The 14,492-nt window shown below is 37.3% G+C and overlaps 3 protein-coding genes across 3 annotated transcripts; 2 read left to right on the top strand and 1 right to left on the bottom strand.

Annotated features, from left to right (window-relative positions):
- Window positions 1-74: 74 nt before the first annotated feature.
- LOC110846625 (trafficking protein particle complex subunit 5) lies at window positions 75-1,351 on the top strand. The gene is made up of 5 exons (XM_022093439.2): window positions 75-297; window positions 355-596; window positions 671-797; window positions 860-1,042; window positions 1,133-1,351. Exons 2-5 carry the CDS (start codon window positions 355-357, stop codon window positions 1,232-1,234), a joined length of 654 nt encoding a protein of 217 aa, XP_021949131.1. The 5' UTR covers window positions 75-297; the 3' UTR covers window positions 1,235-1,351.
- Window positions 1,352-2,988: 1,637 nt separating this feature from the next.
- On the top strand, window positions 2,989-8,405 carry LOC110846617 (E3 ubiquitin-protein ligase RING1). Its single transcript, XM_022093422.2, has 3 exons — window positions 2,989-3,687; window positions 5,965-6,046; window positions 6,150-8,405. The coding sequence occupies exons 2-3, from the start codon at window positions 5,966-5,968 to the stop codon at window positions 7,437-7,439; spliced, it is 1,371 nt and encodes a 456-aa protein (XP_021949114.1). The 5' UTR covers window positions 2,989-3,687; window position 5,965; the 3' UTR covers window positions 7,440-8,405.
- A 1,326-nt stretch (window positions 8,406-9,731) lies between these two features.
- LOC110846610 (ATP-dependent RNA helicase DDX54) lies at window positions 9,732-14,425 on the bottom strand. The gene is made up of 12 exons (XM_022093414.2): window positions 14,286-14,425; window positions 13,397-14,191; window positions 13,222-13,288; window positions 12,639-12,963; window positions 12,065-12,211; window positions 11,818-11,986; window positions 11,518-11,728; window positions 11,203-11,432; window positions 10,913-11,110; window positions 10,621-10,832; window positions 10,329-10,470; window positions 9,732-10,243 (listed from the first exon to the last, which is right to left on the bottom strand). The coding sequence occupies exons 2-12, from the start codon at window positions 14,171-14,173 to the stop codon at window positions 9,818-9,820; spliced, it is 2,904 nt and encodes a 967-aa protein (XP_021949106.1). The 5' UTR covers window positions 14,174-14,191; window positions 14,286-14,425; the 3' UTR covers window positions 9,732-9,817.
- Between the last annotated feature and the right edge of the window lie 67 nt (window positions 14,426-14,492).

Raw genomic sequence — 14,492 nt, 5'->3', positions numbered from 1 at the left:
TCTTGGAAATAAGCATGGTGCAGAGATCTGAGGAAAGTTGAGATTTGAGACAACATGGGAGGAACATGATTTTTTCGATTCCACTCGCGAATTATGTCAGTCGAATAAAATCAACAGAAGATAAATGCAAAATTAATGTTATTTGCTGATTTTAAAAGAAACCATCTGTTTCAGGAAAGAAAATAATAATTTTTGATTAATTGTTGTGAAAGTGATTAGTTCTGTTAGGGAATAATAAGATACGGAATCCTTACTCACACTTCCCACCCCCATCTCTTACGGTAGTTTGTATTTTAGGTAAGTAAAAACTCACAACTCCACCAAATATTTTGTTAACCTTGCCCCTTTGACCAGATGCAGAGTCAGGCAGAGAATGGTGGCGGTGGGGCGTCGACGGGTCCGGCAGGGGGTGACCCCTACGCGCTCCTGGGGTCCATGATCATGCTGACCCAGTCGAAGGCCAAGACGAGCATACTGGACAAGTCGCTGAGCAAGGGGAAGACCGACATGCACCTCAGCGGATTCGCCCTCCTCTTCTCCGAAATCGTCCAGTACTGCCAAAACAGGAGCAACAGCGTTTCAGAACTGCATTCAAAGTGAAGCTTCATTTTAATTACAATGCGCAATTTTCTCATGAGTAAATAGATATTCAATTTAAACAAATTATTAGGCTGTCCGACATGGGGAAACAAGTTGGAATCAAAGTTATTGATCTTATTGTCCTCCGGGAGAAAAATTATAAACGGGAAATCAAGCTCTTAAACATGTTGCTGTTTATAAGATCTACAGTCTGGAAGGTTATTTTTACATCATTTACTATAGATTTTGTAGAATTGGCTTATTTTTGCATTTATTATAGACGCTGTTTGGGAAAGAAGCAGACAAACTAGAACATTCAACAGATGACAACAGACAATATTATATTTTGGAAAAGGAACCTCTAGTAAATAGATTTATATCTGTTCCTAAAGACAAAGGGAATCTGAACTGTGCGGCGTTCAATGCTGGAATTGTTGAAGGTGTTTTGGAAACTTCGGGATTTGTAAGTGCTCGAAATACGTCGTAAAGTTATTATATTTATTCTTCAATTTCTGGACGAGGTTTAGCAAATGAATTCTACTTTCACTTCCAGCCAGCTAAAGTCATTGCACAGTGGCATAAAGGAATTACTTACTACGTTATTGAATTTGATGAGTCTGTCATTACCAGAGATAAACAACTCGATGAACGCTAAACATCTTATGAAACTTATGCAATGTTTTAATTTTATAAAATTGTTTTTTTTTCTGGATGAATATTTAAGAATAAATTAAGCACTATTGGTCAGTCCAATTTAGTCTGTCAATATTAATTATGACATAACGGAGTATGCTAGTTAACAATCATATAACTTTTCATATAATTTATTCACATCGATACCACATTGACCTTGATTATTTAGGACAGATTTAAAACGAAACTTCTAAACCTGGTGTCATTATTTGATGGAAATGCTCACACAGTTTCGTCATGCACCTGTTGTCATCTTATGACATTTATGACATTCGTAATAGAATTCACATCACAAGAGAGAAAGACCTACATCCAACAGCCATCAAATGACCAACATTTATCACCTTTTAACACAACTACGATTGCACCATAATTTAGGGGCTACATTCGGCTAGAGTCTCTCTAGATCAATCCAATATCCTTCAACCAAGTTGTTGTTTGCCTAAAATGATTACAGTGATATTTGCATTCTCAAAATACAATGAGCATTACATCAAAAGTGCATCATTCATTCGTCGTATTGCATAGTAATAAAACAAATGATGTGTTGCAACTCTTAGCAATTAGATATTTTTTAATGTGAGTCTGAAAGAGGTTGACAATGACATTGCTGTGCCGCATTGTCGTTGCAGAGAGAGCATATCCCTGTCCATTAAACTTTGAAAATTCTGAAGGAATATTAATATTATATAAGAACGGTTGTCTTCTTCCAGAAAAAATTGCAAATCGCTTGTTTTTTGGTACCCTGTTGCAATTATTTAGTACAATGGCACAGATCAAGTATATGGTGCATCATTTTATATTTTTTTTAAGGAATCGATTGCAATTGAGTGCGAGACAAGCTGCTCTCCTCGTACTAATTCAATCTGCTGCAGTTTTGAAGTCATCACTATCAGCACTAACAGGTAATGACATAAGTACGTGATATTTTGTAATTGTACCCTGGACGCTGACCTTTAACAACCCTTTTGCTTAGGTTGAACCTCATTATACTTATACTCATAGTCACCATAACTGACTATCTTGGGCTGAACAATCTGAGTATATAATTGCCAAAACTGACTATAATTCAGTGTTATACCAAATACGGCTTCTTCACAATGTATTAAAAGATGATGCAGAGTGAATTGATTTTGCAGTTAAAATGTTCATTTTGCTCAAAGTTTTTACTAGCGTTGTTATATATGCGAATATGAAAAGGTGTCATCGTTATGTAATAAGTAAGTTTGATGCCTATACGCGACCAACAAAATAATGTCACGAACACGATGAAACGCCAATCTATGTAAATATCTATCCTGAGGGAACCGGTCCCAAATTGCTGCAATAACTATTTGCTGAAGCTATGGTCGAGGATCCCCCAATAGTTGCCTGTGCTGATAGGGTTGTGTCCATTAATTTCGATTCTTTGATTCAGCCCTTCTTTCCTTGGCTATGTATTTCATTATGCTAACTAACTAAGCCACATTTTCATATATGTCCACTACTCCTGGTGAGGCAATGAAGCTCTATAACCAAATATGCGACGACTTGAATTAGTCATTAGGCGTGTGTCTCATAGTCTCATCCAACTTGTGAAGCATCTACCTCAAAAATATGTGCAGCAATATTGCATCGAGTTATTGTATGCGTACTTCTTTTTCCATTGTTATTGTTGCATGAATTAAATATGAATTGTAGAGCCAAAAAGCAAGGGCTCTGCTCTGCGAGTCCCCACGCTTTGATGCTTCTCACTTTCTGTCATTCATTCTTTGGTTGTATTACGTAAGTGGTTCTCAATAATAGGTTAGGTTGCAAGTTTCGCACTTATCATCATCACCTTCTTCTGCTCCCAGCTTGCTCTGGAGTATCCGTGAACAATAACTACTTACTTACTTAAAGGGTAGCTCTTTCCTCCAAACAATTTCACTCTTTTTGTAGGACTTTTTCCTGGTGTCTCAATTGGTCAGTGCAACTGGGACACAAAAAAATACAATTGTTCAGCAGTTCATTAATTTGAACAAGCCCCTCATGCACGATCAAACCTCATTTTGATAATACCCATGACCAAGTAACTCTGCGAGTGTGTTGTTGGATTGTTGTACACCACTGGAACCAGTGATTGGTTACATACGTGAGACTAGTGCAGTGGTATTGCTGAAATAATATCTTGGTGTAGGCACGATTTTCTGTCGATTCGCTTCTTGAACGATAAAGCCGTAAAATTATAAGAAGAAACTTAATACGTAGGTTTGATAGGCTGCATTTGTTGCCTGGGACAAGCCAGCCATCACATTCTGTCGAAGGGAGTTTGGAATAAGAAGGAAAGTACTGGAACCACGAGCACAGACCATCGTCGGCTTTTGACCAGAAGTGGTCAATTCTTAGACTGGACTTGTGTATTCATCGGCCTGGAAGGACGCCAACATTTAATAAGTAAGCAGCCACATTTCATCATATTAATAGACATATCTGTATCGGCGCTTAAAATTCATCTACTTGTAGAGTCCGAAAGTTATTGTATATTAGAGAATCAGCTCAATTGCAACGTTGGTGTGTCTAAATGTATGTTTGGCAATATTTCATTTTTATTTGTTTAAATACCAAAAAATAATCGACACATCTTCATTTCATGCATAAGTTGTACCATGTGCACAACATTTTGCAAGGCATTTTGGGACGTTTGTTGAGATCCACATCCAACTAAACCTAAGCAATAGTTAAGTTAGTCTCTGACGAAACTCATCGTGAGATAGGAAATCCCCCATGTTTGCAAGAAACCTAAAAGTTTAACATTTTCCTCCTCAAATTACTTGGACAAATGACACAACGCGAAGTTATATCAGCCAAATCGTGCTTGTCATTGTCACAACAGGGAGTTTTGTGACTATTATAAAATTTACGCAGACCAGGAGAACGAGCAACTTAAATTAGACATATAAAATTGCATATCTTAAATATAATTGCATGGGTTTACTATAGGCAGTGGTGTTCTGTTCTGTTATCCTTGAATTCTCAATGTTAAGCTAGGCTGTCAAAAAAGTAAACTAGGAGAACAATAATTAAATGGGATTCAATTGCAATAGTTTTTAACCACAAGTCAATTATTAATTTTGTTACCTCATAAATATCGCATCACGATCACGAAGAATCGCGATTAGGAGGAAGACACTGCTACATTATGTACTCTGAGGATGGCTTTTTGGCTTGGCATGCACCAACCTATTTCTTTTTCCAATTAATCCCTAACTCACTATAACGTAATGAATTCATTACCACGTACGTACATAACCTGCAGCAAAGTCCAAGATTCATTCATTGAGAGATTTTTTGCAAATTTTTCTGCAAAATCGTTCTGCAATTTTTTATGTATACATATAATGTTTTGAACTCCATAAATGAAGGTGATTTTTGGCCCAGAATTAAATAATATAATCGTTTATCCTCTTTATTATTTGTCTTCTTCTTTTAGCAAGGTCTTAAATATTAATTTAATAAATTGATGAGCTAGTGAATTGCATTGTCATTTCCTTGCATAAGAAAAAGTATTGACTTTGATTACGGGAAATAATTGTAGCCGTTGGGTCAACACTTAAAATTGGAGATCTCGATTTGCAAGTTTTTACACTCTTTTGATTTTATTGCACTGATCGGTATGATACAAATTGTAAGCAGACCATGGATTTATCCACAAATTCTCATCATTATCAACCGTGTACTTTGCTATGAAGACCTTGACTTGTGTGTGTTGAATTTGTTTTACCTTGAAGCAATTACTCGATGTGTGTCGAAATCACACACTCTAAGGATTGTTCTTCTTCCAGGAGTAATACTTAATAATTGTCTTCTGAAGTAGGCAAATAGTAGGCAAGCAGCTACGTAGGTATCATCATGACTAGGCTTTTATCATAGCTTTACATAGTCCACCATAGTTCAACCCACTTTATAATTGTGAGTTTGCATGCAATCCGATTACATTTTGTATGGAATTTCAGTTAGAAATACCTGGTTATTTTCTTCCTTGGCGTGTTAATGATTGCGTTTGAATGAAACCTGTGGGCATTCTCAAGGAAGACATAAATCATGAATTATTTTGAAAAAAGTATTACAAATTTAGTAGATCTATAATATTCATATTTTCACTTGGTATTGAATTTGTTCCTTCGTTCGCTCATTCATTCATTCATCATTGCGTACAGCTAATGAATATTGCGACAAAGGAAATGCCGAAATAAGTATTAGATTCATGATCTTCTTTCTGCGGTTTCGTAGTAAATAATCCCAACCACAGCTACTTTCCAGCAATGCGGAATTCCTCAAGGTTAATTAAAATGTTATTTCATTTAAATGAACGTTGTACATAATTACGCTGCCAAAATTCATGTTCGGCTATTGCATTGCGAATCATTTGCTGAAAATTCGGGTTCTTGTGCCTGGTACTTGTACTTGTTTGTACCTTGTACTTGGCATACTTGGTACCAATAGAAATTTAGCATGTCATAATTATGAAATCTAATAGTAAACCTTTAGGAATATGTAATAATTTTACGGCACGAGTAGTTGTACCCCGTAAAAGCTTAAAAAACTGGACATTGTGAAACCTGTTCAGCCACATTTCAATTCTCCGGCTTTCTGTTGTACCTACGTACCTGCATATTTAATATGTATATACTACCATATTTTAATGAAGCCACTTTTTACAACTTTTTACAGCATGAAGTCTCTAATTTGGACACTTTTGGTCGTGTTGGCCATCGGCTGGAGTGCTGATGATGTGCAATGTCGAAGCATTGATGTAAGACCACCTTATCTTGACTCTTGACGCACACAAACACACCTTAAAGCTACAGGTTAATGTGTCATAATTGACATAACGAATGGGTAAATTTTTACAACAGGCGTCTGCATCACCATCTTCAAGTGCCATTCCAATTGACGTAGAAGAACAAAATACCTCATCCTCCATTGACGCTGCTGTGGACGTAGCTGCTGAAATTCTAACCGTGGAAGTAATTGGTGATGCTGTGGACAAAACCTTAGAATCCGAAGTTGAATCCCAAGCGAAAGCTAAAAAAGAAGCTATTGCTCAAATTATGAAACTTGGAGAGACGGAAGCGATCAAAGAAATTGTTGATGATGCAAAGCGTACGACTGGTGGTGGACTGGCACCCGCAGACCAAAAAGCGGCTTCAGAAGCTGTGAATTCAGAAATCCAGATAGTAAAAACCATCAGCGACACAGTTGACAAATCACTCGAATCTGAGGTACAATCCCAAGCGAACGCCAAAGAGCAAGCTATCGCTCAAATTATGAAACTGGCTGAAACGGAAGCAATCAAAGGTATTTTGAGTGATGCTTCTAAATTGGGAAACATGAGACCAGCTCCACCCACCTCCAATCTCAACATTCCCATCCCCACCCTAGACTTTGAAACTGGTTCCGGGGACAACGACAATGAAATTTCTGGAACACGAGACAAGAGAACGGTTGCTCAAATCAGTCGCTATGCTACATGCCTTTTCACCATTCTGGTCAATCCCAACTGCTTCTCGGAAATCCGATCCAGCGGGGGAGGAGGTGGTGGGGTAGCCCGCGCTGGAGGTTTGTTTGGTGGCCTTCTTGGGGGTGGGGCAGGTGGGCGATCTGGATCCTCAAGATCGTCGTCGAGGCAGGAAGCCTACAATCGGCAGTTGAGGCAGTGGATGGAATATCAAAAGCGTCAAATTGCTAAATTGAACGCTACTGAGGGAGGAAACTATACGACGCCATTTCCCATTCTTCCCCCATCCCCTCCTCCACCAGGAGATGATGAAGATACGACGCAAAGACCTCAAGGATTCATCGGCCGATTTATTCAGTGGAAGTTGAATTTAATTCCAACACTGTTCAGGACAGCAAGATCTCTCTTTTCCTCCATCCTTCCCTTCATCCAGAATCTTGGAGGTGGTGGAGGTGGAGGAGGTGGAGGACTGGCCGGACTGTTTGCTGGCCTTGGAGGCGGTGGTGGTGGGGGTGGTTCATTTGGTGGAAGTGGTGGCAGTTATGGGGACTCGGTATCCAGTTATCGACCTTCTTCAGGCTCTTCCTCCTCCTCCTCCTCTTTGGGTTCTGGAAGTAGCGACTCTGGCAGTGGTTCGTCAGGCGCATCTGCTGCCGAAACCTCCACTTACAGGATTTCCCTGGGTTAAATATTCCTAATTGATTAAAATTATTAGACTTATCGTCTGAACAGAGCTGTGCTAATTAATTAAAATATAGTTAGATAGTCGCCAATTAGCAAATAGTAAACTAATTGATAATTTTACTAGTTAATTTGACATTTTAAAATACTAATTACCTTCTAAATGACTAATTTTAAATTGAATTCAATTAGATTTCTTAGCTACACTAGATCTAATAATAATGGAGGGTATTCATTTGTGACATATTTAGACAAATCCGAGATAAGAAAATTCCTATTATTTTAAGTAATTTTCATAACATGTTAGTTACATGTAATTCATAAGCACCACAAGTTTGGAGTATTTTAGGCTATTTTCTTGTAATTAACTCTGGTTAAAGTTAGATAAAAGTTTAATTTAATAAATGTAAATTCAATTTTCAACTCAAATTTGTATCTATAAACGAAGAACTTATCTATAACTGTGAGCAGTTCAATACGAATGTGAAATATGGAAGGAAAATTACCAAAGTATACAACGTTTGACTAATTTAACAAATCAACTTTAACTAGCCAACAAATCGGTATTCGAATTTAAGTAGCCGGTATATGTCTGTAATTCTGATTGATTAAAAGAACTGCTGTGTAGCTTATGCATATAATTATATTTATGCTACATACATGAGTTATAGGGCATAATTAAATCAGTCAATCTAGAATTTTTTCATCTCTTGACACTTTCTGCACAGAGACGTTTTGACAAAGTTTTCCTTGAACAAGAAGCCTCATCATGAGGATGTTGTGATACACGATCATTAAATTATATGCATTACTAGACAAAGACACGTAACACATAAGAAATAAAGAGGACTTATTTTATTTTATGTTAAAAATTGGTGCTTTTAGATAATAGTGTTACGTAAAATGTAATTGTTTGTTGTGCGGAATGTTAAAAAATGAGATAAATAAATAAATACACGATAATGGATCTGGATCAATGTCTGCAGAGGTCAAGTGAATGGTTGGTGTTAGTAGCAAATTGTGGATAACATACAATTTTTTACTGCTCGACAAGAATCCCTTCAACCTTTTTCATGTAGTCGTAAAAGCCGTACATGTCTTTTTTCACTAAAGTCAACAATTATACAATTTCTGCCGTATACAATATGTTGCATGAGATATGCTGCACACATAGCCTTTGCAAATGTCATGTCAGCCAGGGGAAGATGGAAATGAAGTCATGATCACTTTGGTTTCACTTTCAAAGCAAACACTTGTGTTTATCCCATTCGTTCTCAAGTGCGACACTCATAGCATTAATTACATGAACTACCATCGTGGCAAACTTATTGGGTGGCCTGAAAATTATTTTTTTGTAAATCATGCGAATATGACAAAGGTTTTTTCTCACGAGGATGCCCCAACCAAGCCTTGATTTTACTTATTGTTAAAAAATGCAAAATGCCATTTGGCTACATAAGGTAAAGCCAATTGATATTTTTTCAACTGCAGTTAGTTGTATCCAGGGCTTATAGTACTTAGAATGAGAAAAGTGGGCGCAGCGTACTCGCGATTAAGAAAACATAGAGAAGCGGCGATGGTGGTGACCGTGGCCAATGCATACGTACAACAAGGAAAGAAGAGCAAAATGAAACAAACACGGTTAATGAAAAGTTAAATGCGAAAAGCCTTTTTCTTGTAGGCACTAATGATATATTATAGTGTGGTATTTCTCGTTAGTGTGTCCCTACAGATTGTCAATAATATAAATCAGCGCATCGTGCACGTGTATCGACCTTGATGGGGATTGGTTCGAAGGAATTTTTGGCCTTTGTCTGAGAAAAATAAGTTTAAACAAAAACTGAATTGTGCAGATCATCAAGTCAATCTGACTGGGTTTTGGATTACGTAAGTAATGAAATCCATCCATCTACATATGAAAATGCGTTCATAGATTGAACCAGAAAAAAAATTGGTTGTACTCTGGAAACAATTTTAGAGAGTCTCAATCTAGAGGTCTTCAGTCTACAGCAATCCAATTATATTATAAACATACATGGCTTAACTTTAGATAACAAGTATAAGGGCTTTTTTGCTGAGAATGAAATGCAGAATTTTCTCATCGAGTGGAAACTGGATAAATTATAATTCCATTGAAAGTTCCAATATATATTCTCGCCACACATTTTACAACTGTATGTAAACACTCAGTTCTGCAAAACTACAAACCATATCAATCTTAACAATAATGGCTATAATGAGGTAAGAAGAGCATAGGATAGCCGCTCATTTGCAGTAAAATCATTATTATTGCAAAATATATAATGAAAAATAAATTGAATTTGTTTATTTAGTAGCTCCACGTTAAATACAAGTTAATGTATGGTCATTAAAATAACTAACGACTTATTTTTTCTTTCTATTGCCTCCTCCACCGAGACTACCTCCTCGTCCCCCTTTTCGTCCCTTCTTCTTCTTCGAAGCCTGTGATTGGTTCTTCAGCCGTTTCTTTTCTTTAACTTTCCTATCCTTCAGAATTTGTTCGGGTCGTTTCAGTTCCGAGTTAAATTTGACTCCTTTCTGTTTATTAACACCGCTGGGTCCATCGTTCTTTCCGGTTTTCACGAGACGTTTCGAAAAAGCAGGTTGTCTGAATGCAGGGTTGCTACCTTTCTTTGCAAAATCATCGCCGTCGCTATTATCATCATCACTGTTGGACTCCGACTGTTGTTGTAGTTTAGATTTGTCTTGCCAAACTTTGTATCGATCGCTCTTGTACGATGCAGAGATCCACGCACCCGATTCTGTTTTAATTTTCTTAGCCTTGAGATCCTACACAAACATAAATTACACAATGAATGACTCATTCAATAGCTTAGACATTAAAGACAACAAAAGGAGGAAACTAATGACTCACTTTTCCTGTTGAAACATATTTCTTCTTTTTTTGATCCCATTTCATGATACTCCGTTGTGCTTTCAGCATGTCTGAGTCGTCCCCTGTTATGTCCATGACGGACTCTTGAATTTGCTTGTCGAAGGTAGTTCCCACGGACAATCTGAAATAGATGCACATTAAAAATTGTAGTAAAGCTCCATCATTATTCCTCTTACCCTTCATACACAAATTATCTTCTTATCGTTATCTGTATCGTTATGCGTATTTTAATGGTCACCAACAACCACCGAACTACCTAATTAGTACTTACCCTGTTTCCGTTAAATGGTCCTTTGGAAGATATGGTATAAAATTCTCCACGTCCTTCTTTTGTAACTTGTCAGGTCTTCCAATACCATAAATGGACTGAGAATTCAATTTTGTTGTGCGATACTTTTCTACAGATCGTTGATCTTTGCTTCGTTTTATCTTCATAATTTTATTTGTCTCAGAGCTAGCTTTTGGACCAATCTCAAATATTGTCTGAAATTAAATACTAGAATTATATTTCTGTATGAATACCTAAAATTCATGATTGACAATGGTAAGAAACAGCGGAATACCGAATGCGGACGATATCTATGTATTTGCGATATTAATGTATCCATTGGATCCGCATCAACATGGGCAGAAAATATGGGATGTATTGGAAGTCTGCTAACTTCAATATCTTTAGCCCTACGATTACTTTCTGTCGAAGCACTTGGTCTACTCTTCAAATACTGCGAATAGCCATTTTTGCAAGTTTTGCTAAGAGTTTCCTATATAGCATTGAACCAAAAACATACGATATATTCATATCTTCAATATTGTTGGAGGAGGAAGTATTTCCTTTTTGCTAGGATGAACTTACCAATTCTGCTTTGATAGTAACTATATTTGATATTATTCCATTTTCCTCATTCAAAACGTCCTGTGGAATTCTTCCTACCAGGACTGATTCATTGTCTGCGCTTCCATCCAACAAATTATTAAATTTCAGGGTCTTGTTAAGAAACAAATGAAGGTCCAAGAGAAATGCAACCTCGTCCGGTGCAATAATCGAGTACGCCACTCCACTTCGACCAGCCCGAGCAACTCGGCCTGTAATATGTCATCAAATTCATCGTCAATTTGAGCAAAAATTCAATGCACCATTTAATAAATCCTGTTGTTGATTCGTGCTTACCAACTCTGTGCATAAACAGTTTTGGCTTGGCTGGAAAGTGAAAATTGATTACATTGTCCAGAATTGGAATATCAATTCCTCTGGCAGCAATATCAGTAACAATCATCACATTGCACTTTCCACTCCTAAATTTAGCAATGGAAATCTTTCTAGCAGCAGGATCCAAGCTTGAATAAATGTAACAATTTGAAATGTTTTCTTCATCGAGAAGCTGAAAATATAAACATTTTTTGTACATTCAATTATTCACTTGTTTAAAGGAGACTATACTATATTAGAATATGACAATGTTTTTTATACCTGGTGGATAAACTCAACGTGATGTTTTGTTGCAACAAATACAATTGTCTGTCCCTTTTCATCAATCAGGTTTTTGATGAGATGTAAGAGAGCCGCCAGCTTATCTTCAGATCGACACGCCAAATACGTCAGTTTTAGCATTTCAGGGAGTTTCGAGTCCACATCCAACCTAAAATTATGAAATTATCATTTCAATCCCAAGACTATGGAAAATGTAAGGAAAGATTTATGTATGTAATAAACATACCGAATTAATGAAGGGTCGTGTAACCCGGCTTTAGTAAACTCGACAAGCAATTTTGGTAGCGTTGCAGAAAATAATACAGTTTGTCGAGACTCTGGTAGCCTCCTGACAATTTCAGAAACTTGTTCTCCAAATCCCATTTCAAACAATCTGAGGTATGCAAGAAATAAATCAATTAAATTAACTAACAATGGAAGCGCAAACCATGTTCAGCCAGGATTATTTTTTGACCATGTTAGTTTGAAAGAGGAAGTCTTTAGAAACAACATTTGGTTCGGCACTTGCGCAGATGCGCAAAATTTGACACGTTATGGACGCCGCAAATTCGCAAAAACGCATGGTTTTTCAGACGATGTACAGCGCGAAGCAGTTTTTGCGAAATTGTGGCGCCCATATCGCGCTGAATTTTGCGCATCTGCGCAAGTGCCGAACCAAATGTTGTTTCTAAAGACTTCCTCTTTCAAACTAACATGGTAAAAAAATAATCCCGGCTGAACATGGTTTGCGCTCCCATTGTAAGATATTTCGTAGTTAGTGAGCCACCAGGAGTTATTATGAATATTAGTAAATAACGTACCTGTCGGCTTCATCAAACACCACGTACTCTACACCATCCAACTTCATTTCCATCTCGACACAAAGATGCATGAATCGTCCAGGAGTTGCAATTACAACGTCGGGTTTATCGTGAATAACTTGAAACTGGTTCTCCATCGAGTCTCCACCAAGAATAGTTGCAACTTTTAGGTTAACGAATCTTCCAATTTCCCGAAAGAATTTTACAGTTTGCATTGCCAATTCTCTAGTTGGCGAAAGAATCAGAGCACGTGGGAATTTGGTAGTACTTCCAATAGCAGTTTTGTTGATATGAAGCTTTTCAAATAGTGGAATCAGAAATGCGGCTATAAAAACATAAAGAATATATTTATCGTTGGCATTAATGCTGTACGAAAAAGGACAATAAAAACTTTCAAACATGTATTTCAAACACAATTCTTCAATGTTAACAATATTTGCCATTCATGACCATACATTACTTTTGGAATTTAGACGTCAGTCTTTACTTATCTTACGGAGATAAAATAAATGAATCTTATTTATTCCAAATATTATCTAATCTTCTTATTATTGCTTTCTTTTGGTATGCCTATCATCCTTACCTGTTTTTCCACTTCCTGTTCTGGCCATGGCCACGACATCTCTTCCTTCAAGAATGAGAGGAACGGTCTGTAGACACGTGTGGATAAGTATTCAAGTAAAGTTATTTTTTCATTATAGTTTAAAAATATATTATCCAGTCATATTAGTTAGGTAATTTAATTTAGTTCATGCTACCTTTCTCTGTATGGGAGTGGGAACTTTGTAACCCCTTCGAAGAACTCCTTTTAACACCAATGGACTTAGGCCCATGCTCTGGAAGCCTCCCGTTTTTTTCTTGCTCCCCTTCGGACCCAAACCACTGCTCTCAGCACCCATTTCATTTGCCCCCTTCGTGAAATCGTCTTCATCATCAGACTCGTCATCGTCATCCTCAAATGTTTTTATTTCCTTAAAACTCTTGAATTGTTCTATCATCGAAGTCACTTCTAATTCGTCCGCCACGCCAGACTTGTTCTTTTTGTCTTGCCTCTTGACTTGAATAAAATTAGGGTTGCCCAACTTCTCCTCTTCTTCTTCCGAATCGTCGTCATTTCCAACTCGCTTATTGAAACGTGTCTTATTCCCAAATCCTGGACCTTTTTTCACTTTGTGTTGAAATTGATTCTTCACATTTCGATTCCCAAAACCTTTGTTATCGCCCCTACCCCCACTACTGAAGCTGGCATTTCCATCAATTTTATTATGGTTTTTATTGTTGATTTTAAAATTCTTGGACCCTTGGTTGTAATTACGATGAGCTGGAGCCCCGTCCCGAGAGCCGCTGCCACCACTCCCTCGAAATTTATTTCCTCCTTGACTTCGTCCTGGGGAAGAATTGAAATGTTTATTTTTTCGAATAAATCCATCCCTTTTGTTTCGGTTTCCTCCTCCCAGTTGTATTTGCTTGAACCCACTGTTTGAACGTGTGTTCGTGTGGGGCGAGTGGCCCCCCTTCTTTGGGGTGAACTTCATCTGAACTCTGGACGAAATCTAACACATACAACATATGACATGAATTATACAAGAATCAAAACCAATGTTAAACAATGGTTACAAGTAGTTAAATTTTGAACATAGACTGTACCAGATGTTGATGTGATTTTATGAACTAAACAACCGAACAGTCTCAATTAGAAATAAATTGATTTGATATTTATTTAGTTAATTTGTCAATATTTTGCACAGATATTTTGTCAATGTGCAGCTGCACGTGGAGTCAAAAGTTGAAATGCCGCTGGTGTAAATGGGGAGCCGCGAAAAAACACCATTCGGTGAGTATGCAAGTAAAGTG

Source organism: Folsomia candida, unplaced genomic scaffold (genome assembly GCF_002217175.1).
Source record: "Folsomia candida strain VU population unplaced genomic scaffold, ASM221717v1 Fcan01_Sc003, whole genome shotgun sequence".
NCBI classification, from domain to species: Eukaryota; Metazoa; Arthropoda; class Collembola; order Entomobryomorpha; family Isotomidae; genus Folsomia; species Folsomia candida.
The sequence above is the reverse complement of the archived record's forward strand: the minus strand, read 5'-3'. Positions and strand labels throughout refer to the sequence as shown.